General features: G+C 44.5%; 3 protein-coding genes across 3 annotated transcripts; all 3 read left to right on the plus strand.

Moving 5' to 3' along the window:
* The first annotated feature begins 645 nt into the window (after positions 1 to 645).
* On the plus strand, positions 646 to 5,167 carry LOC134191779 (uncharacterized protein K02A2.6-like). Its single transcript, XM_062660401.1, has one exon. It carries the CDS (start codon positions 753 to 755, stop codon positions 4,959 to 4,961), a length of 4,209 nt encoding a protein of 1,402 aa, XP_062516385.1. The 5' UTR covers positions 646 to 752; the 3' UTR covers positions 4,962 to 5,167.
* Positions 5,168 to 7,821: 2,654 nt separating this feature from the next.
* On the plus strand, positions 7,822 to 8,621 carry LOC134191780 (uncharacterized). The gene is made up of 2 exons (XM_062660402.1): positions 7,822 to 8,164; positions 8,260 to 8,621. The coding sequence occupies exons 1-2, from the start codon at positions 7,822 to 7,824 to the stop codon at positions 8,619 to 8,621; spliced, it is 705 nt and encodes a 234-aa protein (XP_062516386.1).
* A 4,543-nt stretch (positions 8,622 to 13,164) lies between these two features.
* On the plus strand, positions 13,165 to 14,784 carry LOC134191781 (tigger transposable element-derived protein 2-like). Its single transcript, XM_062660403.1, has one exon. The coding sequence runs from the start codon at positions 13,273 to 13,275 to the stop codon at positions 14,782 to 14,784; it is 1,512 nt and encodes a 503-aa protein (XP_062516387.1). The 5' UTR covers positions 13,165 to 13,272.
* Positions 14,785 to 17,087: the final 2,303 nt, after the last annotated feature.

Genomic DNA, 17,087 nt, shown 5'->3' on the forward strand with positions numbered 1-17,087 from the left:
TCGTTCTCTGCACTGAAAAGACTGAAAACTTGGCTAAGAACTCGAATGTCGGATGATCGGCTCCGCTCACTAGCACTCATGTCTTTTGAAAAGGAACTTACAGCAGATCTAGAAGCCAACGTCGAGGACTTAGTGTTGCAATTTGCTGATATTACTGACCAGCGCATGCCTTTAGTGTAACCCAATTAAATACATTATCATGAATATGACAACTCATCCCTCTGTATCTACCAATGTTGCTTCTCTGTGTATTGTGATACGCACGCACGCACGCGCGCGCGCACACACACACACACACACACACACACACACACACACACACACACACACACACACACACACACGAGGCCAGTTTAGTTGAATGATTAGCACTCTCGAACGCGGGGCACGATAAGAAGCCTTGCTCTTCCAGCGTGGCGATAATCCTAGCGCTGGACCCCCAATTTTGGACGTCCAGCGACGCCTCTGGGCAGTGTACTGGCCTGGAATTAATGCGGCAATTGAAAGGATGACTGGTGGTCAGAAATTGCGCTTTAAAGACACATTGAAATCCAATTTGAAATCTTGTAATATTTGTAGAGTATATATGGACTATATATAGTAGCAGGTAGATACGGGTACTGTGTAACTTGAGGGTGCGTGGTGTGAGTCTGACAATAGAGCCACGTGGAACCGCAGCCTCTCGTGTGTGTACTAGGTAATACCTAACAGAGTCGTAGAACACGACACATGGTGTCAGGAGTGCTAGCGCTATGAGTACTGAAGACAGTCCACGAAGCGGCGCTGAGCTGGAAGCCAGGGAAGTGCCCGACCGGCAAGGTGACGACACGGAAGACGTTGCAGCTGGAGCTGCATGCGCAGCGGCTCAACTGCTAGTTCAAGCGACCTTTCCCAGTCCTGGACCACTTCAGGTAAAAGGTAATTTGGCAGAGAATTGGCGTGAATGGAGCCAACTCTGGAGATCGTACGAGACCGTGACGCGGATGACGTCGCAGCCAGATGAATACAGGCTTGCGTCGTTTATCACATGCATTGGTAGAGCAGGGTTGCGCATATACAATAGCTTACCATTCGCAGAGGAGGCGGAGAAGACGGATATGGCAAGAGTGATTGAGCTAATGGAAGCGCATTGCGTGGGTGAAGCAAATGTTACGTACGAACGCTTTGTCCTTGATCAGAGGCGGCAGAATCATGGTGAGCCATTTGACAAATTTCTAACGTCGGTGAGAGAGCAAGCTCAACGTTGTCGGTTTGGTGACCAAGAAAGCGACATGATCCGTGATAGAATCGTGTGTGGTGTGCATGATCAGGGGTTGCGTAAACAACTCCTGCAAAGAAAGAATCTCTCATTAGCAGACTGTGTTGATCTATGCAGGGCGTATGAGGCTACCGAGAAGAGGGCCAAGACGATGAGCGGAGCAGATACTGAAGTACACAGGGTGCAGAAGCAGTACGTACCCAAGTCCTCCAAAGTGAAGTCAAAGAGATATCAGTCTAAAGACACAGTGAAGGTGAGCGCTAAGACTGAATGTCAGTATTGTGGTTTGCAGCATGCAAAGGGACGCGTGAACTGCCCAGCGAACGGAAAGCAGTGTAGCAAGTGTGGCAAACTAAATCACTATGCGCGGAAGTGCCGTAGTCAGCCAAGCGTGAAGTCGCGTGTACACTGTGCGCAGGAATCTGTAAGTAGTGATGAGGCAGAAGAGCTCATGACGCTGACTCTGACAGGGCAGCATGATGTCAATGCAGTTAGGACAGCGAAGTACAGACCACAGATCATGGCAACAATGCTGTTGGAAGGCAAGTCGATGGTACAGTTTCAAGTTGACACCGGTGCCTCGTGTAATGTGATACGGAGAGCTGATGTGCCAAAACATGTCAAACTGGAGTCTACCCCTCAGGTTCTAACCCTCTATGATCGTTCGAAGGTGACTCCCGTAGGACGCTGTACGCTCCGATTGAAGAATCCTAGAAATAATCGAAACTACCGTGCGCATTTCGTAGTAGTTGATCGAGCAGCAGTCTCTATTTTGGGTTCCCGTGCGGCGCAACAAATGCAATTAGTGACAGTGCAGTATGATCGAATACAGCTGTTGGATGCTCCGTCTACACACCCCGCTGTAGAAACAGACAAGGATCTCATGACGGTAGAGAATGTTAGTGAGCGATATCCGCAAGTGTTTGACGGCAAAGTTGGATCGTTAGGACAGCCGTTACAACTTGACATAGATGAGACAGTGACACCGGTTCAGATTCCCGTACGACGTGTTCCTGTAGCGATGAGACAACCGTTGAAAGCTGAATTAGACAAACTAGAGCGGACTGGAGTAATAGAAAAGATAAGTAGACCGACCAAATGGATGTCTAGTATGGTGGCCGTGAAGAAAGCGAACGGTACCATCAGGATCTGCCTAGACCCCAAACCTCTGAATCGAGCGCTGAAGAGATCGCGGTATCAGATACCAGTCCTGGATGATATCCTACCGCAGTTAGCAAATGCTAAAGTTTTTACGGTGGCTGACGTAAAAAGTGGTTTTTGGCATATTGAACTGGATCAGAAGTCAAGGGAGCTGACGACGTTTGGTACCCCGTTTGGTAGATATTGTTACAAACGTATGCCGTTTGGCATCTCCGTAGCGCCAGAAGTTTTCCAACGGAGACTGCACGAAATGGTTGCTGACATTGATGGTGTGTGGGCCATTGCAGATGATATTCTGATCGCAGGCATTGGAGATACTGACGAGAGCGCAGTAGCAGATCATGAGAAGAAGCTGAAACAGCTCTTGAGACGTTGTCAGGAGCGAGGAGTGCGTTTAAACCGAGACAAACTTAGCATAAGAAAGACGAATGTTCCATACATGGGTCACATCTTGACCACGGAAGGTGTGAGACCAGATCCAGCAAAGGTGAAAGCTATTCTAGCAATGGACAGACCGAATGACGTGGCAGCAGTTCGTCGTTTGGTAGGAGTAGTAACTTATCTTGCCAAATACCTTCGGAATCTAACTGACATTAGTGAACCTCTACATCAATTGACCAGAAGAGACGTGGAGTGGAAATGGACGAATCAGCAAGAGAGAGCTTTTGAGCAGATAAAAGCAGTAGTTAGTTCCGCTCCAGTTCTTCGATATTTTTCAGCTGAAGATAGTGTTACGCTACAATGTGATGCGTCCAGTGTTGGACTCGGTGTTGCGTTGATGCAAAACGGGCAACCTGTAGCGTATGCTAGCAGACGACTCACAGATGCGGAGGAGCGCTATGCGCAAATAGAAAAGGAATTGTTAGCGATTGTTTACGGACTCGAACGGTTTGATCAGTATACCTATGGTCGTGCAGTAGATGTGGAATCCGACCACAAACCGCTAGAGGTGATTGCAAAGAAGCCGTTGCAGGCAGCGCCAAAACGTCTTCAACGTATGTTGTTACGTATACAGCGGTATGACATCACCATTCGATATAAGAAAGGAACAGATATGCATTTAGCAGACACTCTATCCCGAGCACCAGTAGAGAGTGACAGAAGATCTAGAGAAGAGACTAATCGGGAAGATATTATGGCAATAGACGCAGATGAGGAACAAGACAATGCTTTGCTATCTTTGAAACCTGAAACAGTACAAAAGATTAGACAGGCAACAATCGCGGATGATGGTATTAAGCAGCTAAAGGAAATGATTTTTTCAGGATGGCCAGATCACAAGAAGCAGATACCGAGAGCACTGACCCCTTATTTTGGTGTTCGTGATCAGCTGGTAGTACAGAATGGACTAGTCTTTTGTGGAGACAGACTTCTAGTCCCGGATCAACTGCGATCCTATATGCTAGACAGAGTACATTCGACGCACTTGGGCATCAATGGATGCATTCGTCGTGCAAAACAAAGTATTTGGTGGCCAGGCATGACAGGACAGATAAGAGACAAGATAGAGTCATGTGAAGAATGCAACAAGTATCCAGTGAAGCAATCTAAGGAGACACTAGTATCGCACCATGTCCCAGAACGACCTTGGGTGAAAGTTGGAGTTGATTTGTTTGAGTATAGGTCCAAGCACTACTTGGTAATATCAGATTACCAAAGCAATTTTCTTGAGATGGAGCGACTATATGAAACAACGTCGAAGTCTGTGATCAAATCATTGAAACAACAATTTGCTAGACACGGAATTCCTGAGCACTTGTTTAGCGATAATGGGCCGCAATTTCAGTCACAAGAATTTGCTCATTTTGCAGACGTATGGAATTTTCAACATAATACTGCAAGTCCAGGATATCCGAAGAGTAACGGAAAAGCTGAAAATGCAGTTAAAGTAGCCAAGAGAATTCTCAAGAAGTCGCGAGAAGCAGGTACAGATGTTTACCTAGCATTACTTGATTATCGGAACACCCCGAGTGAAGGACTTGCCACAAGTCCAGCACAACGACTGTTCAATAGGAGAACACGCACCCTTCTTCCGACGAAAGCTAGTCTTCTTGAACCAAAGATGAATCCAGATGAGAGTGACCATCAGCGGGTCAACAAAGAGAAACAAAAGGCGAATTACGACAGAAACGCTCGAGATTTGCCACAATTGCGTCCAGGTGATACGGTACGAGTACAGCCACTAACACAGAAACGAGACGTAGTGTGGCCGAAGGCAGTAGTGACTAATGTGCTACCCAATAGATCTTATGGAATCTTGACGGAACATGGTAAAGAATTGAGACGCAATAGGGTTCATCTGAGGAAGGTCAAGGAAGAACCAGTGAGGATTGCTACCCAGCAGGTAAAGGACACAGCAGGAGGAAGGAATGACAACCATGCACCTCAGCAAGTTGTACAGTCAAAGACTACGAAAACACCGAAGAGACAGATAGAGAACCGGCCAGTATCTACCACTACCTCCCAAGACAACTCAACGAGAACTACCAGAAGTGGACGAGTGGTGAAGAGTCCAAAGTATCTTCAAGACTATGTTACGTAGCTAAAAAAAAAAAACTGACAGTACTGTATAATGACTGAACGTCTAGATGGTTGTGTTGCAGTTTTTTTTTTTGTTGTTTTTTTTGTGTTTAAAGAAAAAGGGATGTAGAGTATATATGGACTATATATAGTAGCAGGTAGATACGGGTACTGTGTAACTTGAGGGTGCGTGGTGTGAGTCTGACAATAGAGCCACGTGGAACCGCAGCCTCTCGTGTGTGTACTAGGTAATACCTAACAGAGTCGTAGAACACGACACAATATTGATATATCCAACTGGGAAAGCTATGCGTCAGACAGATCTCTGTGGAGATCTTACTGCAAAAAATCTCTAGATCATTTTGAAGACCAACGTTCGAAAACACTCCAACAAAAAAAGGCAGGAACGAAAGACGATCTCTAAGAATGGGAACTTTACATGCGATGTTTGAGGACTCTCCTGTAAGGCACGCATTGGTCTTTGGAGACACAAGCAAAGCCATAAATGAGTTTGGTCGTGTCGACCACTCACTCCACCGTGTGTGTGTGTGTGTGTGTGTGTGTGTGTGTGTGTGTGTGTGTGTGTGTGTGTGTGTGTGTGTGTGTGTGCGCGCGCGCGCGCGCGCGCACGTACTTGGATGTGTGCGCATTCGTGCTCATGAATACGCATTGCATCTAACTGATTTTACGTACAAGAATATTTGTGCCTTTTTGTATATATGTAGGTAAATCATCTATTTCTTACTAATTATTTGTTGATTTCTTAGGACAGCGACAATCCAACATCTGCTGTGAAAGGTTTTCCACAGATAGCTCCATATCTCATTGTGACTGGCAGGGAAGGCAGTCCAGGTCAAGTGTTCCTGGTTGCAGAGCAGACAATCGTATTAGAAGTAGACGATGTGATGAATTGCCCAGTTGCTCTTTTAGCATTATATTATACATTTAATACTAACTATCCAAAGTCGTGCTTGATGTTTTACAGCTTTCTTGAATTAGTGTTAATTGGGAAAATGTCTTTGAAAATGACACCTACAGTGTCTAGTCTTTTAGCGAATTTAAAGTGATGTTATACAAATATATGGTCCATTGAACCCTATGGTTGCATTACTGCTAGCGCACGTTATGGATGCCTCGGGATCCAGAGTGCTTTGTTTGGCTAAAAGCACTTCATCGGTGTTGGAGTAGCACAGGTGCCATAGGGATTTTGACATCCCCTGTTTGTTGCATCCCCGAGCCGTATTCACTAGGGAATTTGGTATCCCCGAGCCATATTCTCTGAGGGTCTGAGGCACCCCTCTTAGTATCCATTGGAACCACAGAGGTCTCCATATATTGTCTTATCTCCTGCACGCATTGATTCCGAAAGAACTTCGAAGAAGAGACAGCTGCAACACTACGAAGAAGAAATGAATGCCACATTAAACACAATTCACGACTAAATTTTTTTGATATTAATCGAGAAAGGAGATTTTTGTTGAAGTTCTATGTAAGACATAAATTGCTTTACGGTATGTATTGATTTTGTAGAAGTCAGTATTTCTGTTATACTAGAATTTGAATGGTTACAAAAACTTCATTTGTTTGTTGATGGAATAGTAGGTTATATAGATACGTACGCATTCTGTTCTAGTACTGCAATAACTGGTCTATATCTCAGCAATATTTTGGCTGTAACAAGTATGCTCCAGTATAAAGAAATTCCCTGACAAGCGCATAGGTCCGTGCTTCAGACGCAACGAGATGGGGCATTTAGTGAAGGACTGCGCTCTCACAGTAACAAGTTTTCTAAATGTCTGGGCGAGAGAAGACAACTACCAATAGGGGCGTGGTAGAAAAGAAGACAGTTAGCACAGAGGTGCGTTGTCTGTCAAAGAAACTGATGAGTTGAGTAAGCTTGCTCAATTTAGCCAACTTTAATGCTTTGAAAAGTGTGCTTGTAGACTACATGCACTGCTTCCTGGAGAACACTGTCTGACTTCTCATGCAACTATGGTTTGAAGGAAAGCACAATAGTCAAGTAAAGCATTTAATCTACAAAAGCATCTTATAGCTATATTCAGCGTTTCTGAACCCCAGAAACCACCGAATTCTGTGTCTCTGGACTACCTTCAAGCATATTGAACTACAACGAAAGAGAGCTTGTAAGGTACGATTCCTCTCTTTACAGTATACTATTCTATTGGTCAATAATTAGTGATGTATAAATTACATTATATATAGCAACAGAGCTCAGATCCTGGTTTCTCTTTTACTCCTTGCCTCTTCTATTTTATTATTTCCTAATTTGCAATAAAATATTAGAAAAATTTTGGAAAAACTGAGCACTGCTAGTCAACAGCATGCACATTATGCTGGGCAACTGCATTTCAAATGAGGCATCGATAATTGCAAATAGTATGCTAACAGGGCTGCCACTCCAACGTATTTTACGTATCCTACCTAAAAATGGCAGTCTTGGGTCCCTTCAAATAAGTAGAATATTTCTACGCAAATTTGCTGCTACAATGCAGATGCTCTACAGTATTACGCATAAATATGCTAGTGTCCTTGACAAACGGCAAATTACCAAATTGCCTACATACGATATGATAAAGAGCTATCTACGTAATCGAAACGTCTTGTTGAGATCACTGGGGTAGGTACATTGGTTGGATATCAGGCTAACATCATTTTAAATACGAATGCCAAAACCAAAGTTTCATCGACCCAGATCGATTCCATATGCCTTGCATATTAAGGTCGATGCCGAACTCGAACGGATGCGGAAGGAAGATGTAGAGTAAGTAATCCGGGAACTGGGATCAGTAATAAATATCAATAACTTACAGTTGCCTGTCTGACCCCGCGTTGGCACCAATCCTCTTACATGGTACCAGGAGATGGCACAAGGAGTGGCAGCATCGGTACTAGCGGGTCTTCTATCTCCCATGCTTAGCGAGGGCGAATTGGGCATGGAATGGCGCAAATGGCGCAAGAAATATGAAATCTACCTGAAGGCAACGAGACAAGCCGATGACAAGACCCCATCTGACGTTAAAACGTCTCTCCTATTACATGCAATTGGCTCAGAAGGACAGGAGATCTATGAAGGTTTCTCTTTCGACAACGACGAGGACAGAGAGAAGTATGATGTGGTTCTGAACAAATCCGAGACGTTCTACGCCCCAAAGGTAAACATTACCTGTGAGCGATATAAGTTCTTTACACGTTCTCAAGAAGAGGGTGAATCGATAGATCATTACGCAACAGCCCTCCGTAGTCTCGCGCGTACATGCAACTTTGGGATATACGGGACTCACTCATACGCGACCGCATAGTTCTGGGTGTTACAAATCCGCGTTTGTCCAAACGACTTCTTGCAGCGGGTGATCCTGATCTACAGAAGACTCTGAAAATGTGTCGAGCTGAAGAAGTTTCTGCAGCGCAAACTCATAGCATGTCAGCTATTGTACATGTGCAGACTGTGAGTAAGGTGTCGTTTATGGAATGCCAAGAAGATGAATCTGATGAGGACTCTGGAGCAACCCAAGTAGCAGCAGTCCATCGACAGCGAGAAAGGTCAAGTAGTGGAGTGAAGAAGTGTTACCGGTGCGGCAGAAACCATCCTCCTAGAAGATGCCCGGCATGGGGGAAGACATGTGAAAAGTGTCGAGGATCAAATCATTTTGCAGAGATGTGAAAAACGAAGATAGTAAATGCACTTTCGGTATCAGAGGAATCAGTGTTCAACAGTGACGTACATGGAAATATGAATAAAGAGGGAGGTGCACCGGCACAGCTACCAGACAATGACACTAAATTACAGATATTCCATACACTAGGGATGCTCACAACAAAGGAAAAGAATCAGTCTGTTTGGAAAGTTCCCTTGATGATCAATGGTACATCTGTTGCATGTAAAGTTGATACGGGTGCTGAGGTCAGTGTGTTACCTAGAGTAGTTTATGATCGGCTACATCAATGTTCAAAATTGCAAAATTGCATGAATCAAAGGCAAGACTATTACCTTATGGATCGTCACAACCAATTCCTATTGATGGACAGTGTGTTTGTCAAGTATCTCTGGACAATGGGATGCAGCGCCACTTGAGATTCCAAGTAGTATCGTGTCAGGATGAGCCCCTCTTAGGACTGAGAGCATCTGAGGACCTAGGTCTATTCAACAGGGTGGCTACATTGCACGTCAAGAGCACGAACAGCGAACCGTGGTTGGAAGGAGCAGTGGTACCTGATTACAGGATTGAGAAAGACCCAGTCGCAGCACAGTACAGAGACGTGTTTAAAGGGCTCGGTCATCTCACATCTTATCAGTACAAGATTTCACTCAAAAGTGGATCTAAACCATATGCTGTCACAACACCGCGACGCATTCCACTGCCCTACCACCAGAAGGTAAACGAGGAGATAACCCGTATGAAAACCCTAGGGGTGCTTGAAGAGGTCGCAGAGCCTACTGAGTGGACAAGCCCAATGGTGGTAGTACCGAAACCCAATGAAGATGTTAGAATTTGTGTAGACTACTCACACCTCAACCAATCAGTGAATAGGGAACAGTATCAACTGCCTATGGATGAGAAAATACCACGTCTTTGGGTGCCATCTTCATTAACTGACTGCGCATTGGACTCAGACTCGTGTGTACCATCATCTACTCCTTTTGCCTTGGTACCCAATTTCACAGCCTTTGCATACACCATTCTCTCATCACTGCCTGACTTGTTTGCCTTACTGCTTTCCTCCTTGCTTGGTGAAAACTGGGACATATCTTTCTGCTTTTCTCCACCTCTGATAATCTTCCTTTGCCCTGTCTTCATAGCACACACCTCTACTAACGCATTCACCTCCAAAAGCTTCTCGCGTAAACCCTCCAATTCTCTAGAGAGCTTCTTGATCTCTCCTCCAAATTCCTCGGCCATATCCGATGACAACTTCCCAAAAGTTGCCAAAGCACTATCACTACTCATTGCCTGGGCCTCCTCTATGCCTTTCAAAACACCTTCTGCCTCACCCGAAAAAGAGGGTAATACTTTATCAAACACCAGACTACCATCCACTTCCTCCAGAGGAATGTGATGGAGCGAATTGATGTCAACCGCTACAAAGCGTGGAATCCCAATGTTACTTCCATCCGCCGCGTAACACAGCTCCAGGATGCCTTCCACACCTGCCTCCACCTTTCGTTTATGACCAGTATTCTTTCTAACCTTCTTACGGAATCCCTTCAACTCCAAGAAATTCGCTGCGACTTCAAACATTAGGTCTTTCGCCTGTCCGACCTCATTTTCTCCAAATCCTCTCGTCACCACTTCTCCAAGCTTCTCGACCGGTAAGTAACTCATCTTGTTTTGAATAAAGCACAAAACAGAGCACACCACCACGGACTCACATTCAGACGTCGCCATCGTGAACATCCGGGCACTGGCTGCATTCATACCCTGCCACCACATATGCTCGCGGGCCCTTGCTTTGGACTTCGCGGCTCCCAAGTGTCCTTCATGGGTTTTGTCCAACATCTCTTTCTGTAATTTCTTGGGCATGACAATTTGATCTCGCCTTAGCAGAACACCATTTACACAACTGAACACATTCTGGCAATCCCAAAACTGACGTACAATCGATTCAATTCTTATTTTGAGTTGGGCCATCCCTCACGTATATATTCCAATATCTTCGATAGTTGTGGGTCCTTTTCTGTAGCTTGACGAATATCAGCAAACAGTGCATCAGAAGCAGGAAGTCCAGCTAGGTTGCTGCACTGATGTAGGTTTCAATGTCGTTTGCCATGTTGTTGCTTGTGTTTCTCATCGGGCAACGAGACAAGGCATCTGCTGCTGTCAAGTTTTTTCCTGGTACATAATGCACATGATAATGAAAACGGGTAAGTCGAATCTTCAATCCCTGTAGCCTTGGTGGACACTGGTTGATGTCCTTGGCATTTATTATCGGCAGCAAGAGTTTATAATCATTTTCCAGTATGAAGGCCTTTTGTCAACCCAATAGGTATTGCTCAAACCTTTCGCATGCCCAAGTGATAGCAAGGCCTTCCTTTTCTATCTGGCTATGTCTTTCTCTGCTTCCGTTAGGGTTCTCGAGGCATATGCTATTGGCGCACGTCTCCCCTCCTGTTGCTCTTGCATCAATACGGCTCCTATTCCATAGGAAGAGGCATCTGCAGACACTATCGTTGGGGCCTTAGGTGAATAAAATGCCAACACTGGTGCGCTTGCCAATAATTTCTTGAGTCTACCAAATGCAGCTTCCTGGGCTGGGTCCCAATACCATTCCAAGTCCTCCTTTAGTAGGTCACGAAGGGGTCCTGTCACCTCCGAAAGATTAGGAAGAAATTTTCCCAAATATGCTACAATCCCATTGAATCGCATCAACTCCTCACGGGAGATGGGGTCGCTACCGAAAGCAACGCTTGTAACTTTGTTGCATCCGGTTGGAGACCATCTGATGTGATGTTATGGCCAAATATGTCACTTGCGAAGCTCGAAATTTACATTTGGAAGCATTCAACCGCAGTCCTTGCTGGCGGCATTGGTTTAAAACTTGATGGAGACGCCGATTATGTTCTTCCTTTGTGCTTCCCCAGACCAGAACATCGTCAACGTAGCAAATGGCACCATCAATTCCTTCAACCATGGTTGAGATTGCTCTGTGAAAGATTTGTTCTCCAGAGTGAAGTCAAAATGGGAGACGCGTAAATCTAATTCGACCATGTGGTGTAAGGAAAGTGGTTAGCTTTGAACTCTCCTTCGCTAAAGGGACCTGCCAAAATCGTGATGATGCATCTAGGGTCGTGAAGTATTTGGCTCCTCTTAATTCGGCGTGGTAGATGGACATTAGTGGAAAACTTGAGAAGAAGGAGAATCAAACCTGTCATTGGGAACAAGAATAGTATAGAGGAGAGACTAAAAGGGGTTGAGACCAAGAGAAAAGATACTTGGGACCTATACGTAGGAAATGTGGATGTCGATGTGACAAAATCTCAGATAGTTGATTATCTGAAGAAGCAGGAGATAAGTGACAGGAAATGTATTTTGCTTACCTCTAAAGTACAAGGGACCAAAAGTGCAAGAGTTACCATATCCTTAGAAGATAAGGATAGAGCGTTGAGGCCGGAGTTGTGGCCAGAATTTGTGAGAGTTCGGTCATGGGTAATCAAGCCTCGGTGGGCATTAGAGAAGGGTGGCAGTAATTTGGTTGGTGATGGCAGGATTGAAAAATAAGTTGAAATTTGGGAGTCTTAACTGTCAAGGTTTCAAATCTTCACAAGGTGTTACAGAGTTGTTTAAAGATATAGATATCTTAGTTGTGCAAGAGCATTGGCTTTATAGGTCTGAGTCCCAATTGTTTTCATCTGTGGCAGATGACGCTTTGTTTGTGCAGTATCTCCTATGGAGATGGTCGTGTCATATTGGGGAGACCATATGGAGGCGTGGCAATTTTATGGCACACAAGCGTGTGGAAGGGAATATATCTCCTGTTTTCACTGCTTCGGATAGATTAGCCGCTGTACGTGTTGGGACAAGTTACGGTAATGTTTTGGTTGTGGCAGTATATATGCCGGTTGATTACGGTGACTCAGATTCACTGGATGAGTACTTATCTCAACTCGGTTGCCTAGAGAGCCTTCTTGAGTCGGATGAGTATATTGGGACAGTGGTGCTGGGACATTTTAACGCTGATCTCTGTCAAATAAAGAGTCGCCTTGCAAGACAGTTAGGTACCTTTGTCTCTGAGAGTCATTTGACTGTTGTAGGAATAAATGATCAGGCAAGGCTTGATGGTCTGAGTACTTGGCATAGGTCAGACTTTCCTGCTCATTCATGGATCGATTATTTTGTTGTATCGAAATCGTTGGAAAGAATGGTAGCAGACTTTTTGAGATACTTGAAGATGGTATGATCATGTCTGATCATTGGCCGATAATAATGTCAGTTGAAGTAAGAGTTGACTTGAGAAAAGAGAGCGATAATTTAAGACCTCAAGGAGGGCGTTTGCTGTGGACACAAGCCAAGCCAGGGCATTTGTCTAGATACCAAATAGAGCTAGACCGAGAGTTAGATAAATTGGCATACCTGCAGATGCAGCAACTTGTACTGAGCCTGAAAGGTGTTCTCATAAGCATATCATGGAGTCGTATTTTGACGGTACAGTAGGACCTCAAAGATACGAACACCAGACAACCGAACTGACCGGTCAACCGAACAGCATGCTCTAGCGCGAGCGCGCGCTCTTGCAAAAATTTGATCACGTAATGTAGCCACGCGCACGCGCACTTTTGAGGCGTGGCCTAGCGCTAGCCACGTGGTAGCTGATCCAAGATGGAGGCAAAGGACAAGCCTAAGAGAAAGCGAGTCAATTTATCTATTGAACAAAAGATCGAGATTCTTGAGAAGCTGGACAGAGGTATTTCTAATACAGCTATTGCTTCTGAATATAGCATTGGAAAATCCACAGTAACTGATATACAGAAATCTAGGAGCAAAATTACTCAGTTTGCCGTTGAAGCTAAAGACAGCAGTAGTTTTAAGAAGCGTTGCATTGTTAGGAGAGCTGATGATGACCAATTTGACAAGGCCATGCACCTTTGGTTCACACAAGAACGGCACAAAGGCACTCCTCTGAGTGGGGTTGTTGTCATGGAGAAAGCCAGGCTGATGCACCAGCAAATGTATCCAGATCGGTCACCAGATGATTTCAAGGCTAGCACTGGTTGGCTTCATAGATTCAAGCAGAGGCATGGTATTCGTCAACTAAGCATGCAGGGAGAGTCTCTTTCAGCTAATCCTCAGTCTGCTGAAGCATTCAAGCTGTCTTTGCATAAATATATTGAAGATCATAAGCTTTCCATCCATCAGATCTTTAATTGTGATGAGACAGGTCTGTGTTGGCGCCTGCTGCCGAACAAAACCCTGGCAGATGGTTCTGAAAAGGCTGCAAAGAATTGCAAATCCCCTAAAGATCGGGTAACATTGATGGCAACTGCCAATGTCAGTGGAGATATGCGTAGCCCTCTGGTCTTTATTCACAAGAGCGCTAAGCCTCGCTGTTTTTCAGGGGTCAACATGTCATCTCTACCAGTCCATTATTATAGCCAAAAAAGTGCCTGGATGGATCAATCAATTTTCTTGGACTGGTTTTTCAAGCACTTTGTACCAGAGGTGAAGCGTTACTTGAAATCAAAGTCATTGCCACTTCAAGCTCTTCTCATTATGGATAATGCACCATCCCACCCTTCAGTAGAGGCTTTGAGTTCTGAAGGAATGAGTTGCATGTTTCTGCCCCCCAATGTCACAAGTCTGGTTCAACCTATGGATCAGGGAGTGCTGGAGAACCTGAAGCGCAGGTACAAACGAGAGCTCATGAGAAAACTGCTGCTTCAATCTGAATCGAGTGAAGACTCCTTCATTTCCTTCAGCAAAAAGCTGACCATAAAAGATGCGGTGTACCTGAGTGCTAAATCTTGGAACGAAATTCCTGAAGTTTCTCTCTGTCGTGCTTGGAATAAGCTAGGGTTTGGTGGTCGTAGTATGGGTGATGCTTCTCGGATCGATGCCAGTGAATCCGAAGAAGAAATTACCTTTGAAGTATGTTCCCAGTTGGACATCAATGAGGAAGAAATGGAGCAATGGCTTCTTGCTGACAAGGATGAAACTGGGTCTCAATCGCTGACTGATGAAGAAATTATCGACTCTGTTCAGGTCCAGGATCCATCGGACAGTGAAGATGAAGCTGAGCACACTGATGTAGCTAAGATTAGCCACACAAAGGCTGTTGATTGCTTTAGTGTCTGCTTGGAATGGTTAGAGCAGCAGCCTGAAGCCACCCCATGAATCTCATGCTTTTGAGAGAGCTCCTGGACCTTGCAGGACAAAAAAGGGGTTCTGCCTTGAAGCAAAAGACAATGGATTGTTATTTTAGTAACCCTTGAATTCGTTCTTACACTCTCACAGTTACTGTAGTTCACGTACTTATCCTTTTTGTTAGCCATACAGTGTACTCCTGTTTTCACAAGTTATGTAATCATCGATATTACAAACTTCAGACTTATGAACATTTCACAATTACGAACACCCAATTTCCCGAGGTGTTCGTATCTTTGAGGTCCTACTGTATATGTAGTTCGATGTTGAGGTGCGCTAAGCGTTGCATTCCGAGAGCCAAATGTCACGGTGGAAGAAAGTTTGGATGGGATAAAGAGATTAAGGAAGCTAAGCATGAGGAAAGAAAGGAGTATTGTCGGTGTCGTGATGCTGGGAAACCACGACAGAGCTACTTATTTTGTGGCATGACCGAATCAAGGAAAAGATTTAAGCTCAAACTAAAGGAGAACAAGCGAAGAAGAAACTAGTTATTCTGTAACAGGTTGATTGAGGACAGTGATGGAAATAGCCAAGAATTGTCCTGGAAGTTGAAGTTTGGAGTGCAGCATACAAGAGTAAAGCACAATGGACAGATAGGTGAAGCGGAGACAGAAGAGGAAATCTTGGAGATATGGAAGAAGCATTTTAGTGAGATAGTAAACAGTGAGTCTCTTGACAATGTTGAGAGAGAACGTCTATTGTTTGAGCAAACTTTGGCAGAGGAAGTAGAAAGGATAAAGAAACCGTGCTGGTTTGTTGAGATCCACCCCTTGGAAGTGAAGCGTGCGTGTAAACGTCTGAAAAGAAATAAAGCGGCTGGACCAGATATGGTTGAGGCTGAAGATGTACAATATGGTGGAAGGTCGCTGGTCATACATTTGAGCGTGGCGTTGCCGTGTTTTTACGTCACTCGTGTGTCCCTCAACAGTTTTTGAGGTCGTACATTGTCCCTATTGGGAAGGATAAAGTAGGTGATATGACAGATCCAGATAATTATCGAGGAGTGGCTTTGTCATCAGTGACGTCAAAGCTTTTGGAGCATATCCTGTTAGAGAGAATAGGTGTTTCTTTGTCTTCTTGCGAACAGCAATTTGGGTTCAAGCGGGGTCATGGATATGCTAACTGCTCTTTTCTGTTAAAGAAAACTATTGACTATTATCTGTTAAATGGAAATAGAGAGGTATATGCCTGTACCCTGGATTTATCCAAGGCATATGATCGTGTTTCCTATTATCGATTATTTACTAAGCTTCTGCAGAAGGGAATTCCTGCGTGTTTTGTCAAGTTCCTGGAAAGATGGTACTCGTCTCAACTGATGCAAGTTAAATGGAGTAATAATGTACCGAGACCTTTTGGTGTGAGAAACGGAGTTAGGCAGGGCAGTGTGCTGTCGCCGTGTCTGTTCAATTTGTACATAGACAATATGCTGAAAGAAGTAAGGAAGTGTGGCGATGGAGCAAGACTATCAGATATCTTTCTAGAGTGTCTTGCGCATGCGGATGACGTCACGCTAGTGTCACCCATGGTTAGAGGAATGCAAAGAATGCTGGACATTTGTAATGAATATGCAAGAGACCACGCCTTGGTGTTTAATAACAAGAAGAGCGTCGCAATCACTTTTGCTAAAAACAAGCGGATGGCTCTTAACTGTCCAGAATTATGGTTAAACGGAAGCATATTGACATCCAAGTCAGAAATTGTGCATTTGGGTGTGGTCATGGACAGGGGCTGTGGGGATCAAGCTGCTTTTGAAAGAAGGGTAAGACGCTTCTATGGAGCGGTCAAGTCAGTTGTGTCACGGTTGGAAGGAGTCTGCATGAACGATAGGGTATGGATGAATGTCGTGGAGAAGTCAATATTTCCTGTCCTGAATTATGGTAGCCATCTATGGAATTTTAACAGATCGTCAGTAACTAAGGCAGTAAACAAGGCATATCGAAAGGGGGTCAGAAGAGGATTAGGAATGTCACAGAGGAACTCGCTTTGTCAAAGGCTCACCGGATTCGAAAAAGCGGATGTCAAGATGAAAAGCTTACAGTTGCGCTTTATGAAAAGAGCCACGGAGTCACAGAACAGATTAGTTGGTTCGATGTCCTGGCATGTGTACAGACATAGTATGTTATGTCGTGGTATTAATGAGGAGATGAACATTTTTAGTACTCGTTACAAAGATATATAGATACATAACTGTGCTACTGCTTGTCTAGTTACAATGTCTGTTACTAAATTGTCTGTGTGGTTCTTGTTTGTTGTTACTCCAGAGAGTTCTGTGT

The sequence above is a fragment of the Corticium candelabrum genome, chromosome 16 (assembly GCF_963422355.1).
Source record: "Corticium candelabrum chromosome 16, ooCorCand1.1, whole genome shotgun sequence".
Lineage (NCBI taxonomy): Eukaryota > Metazoa > Porifera > Homoscleromorpha > Homosclerophorida > Plakinidae > Corticium > Corticium candelabrum.

What these genes read in the sequence shown, in the direction of transcription:
- LOC134191781 (XM_062660403.1), top strand. Translation starts at nt 13,273, where the DNA reads ATGGAGGCAAAGGACAAGCCTAAGAGAAAGCGAGTCAATTTATCTATT.
- LOC134191780 (XM_062660402.1), top strand. Translation starts at nt 7,822, where the DNA reads ATGGCACAAGGAGTGGCAGCATCGGTACTAGCGGGTCTTCTATCTCCC. An exon ending in TACACGTTCTCAAGAAGAGG is followed by an intron (nt 8,165 to 8,259) that starts GTGAATCGATAG and finishes GCGACCGCATAG; the next exon opens with TTCTGGGTGTTACAAATCCG.
- LOC134191779 (XM_062660401.1), top strand. Translation starts at nt 753, where the DNA reads ATGAGTACTGAAGACAGTCCACGAAGCGGCGCTGAGCTGGAAGCCAGG.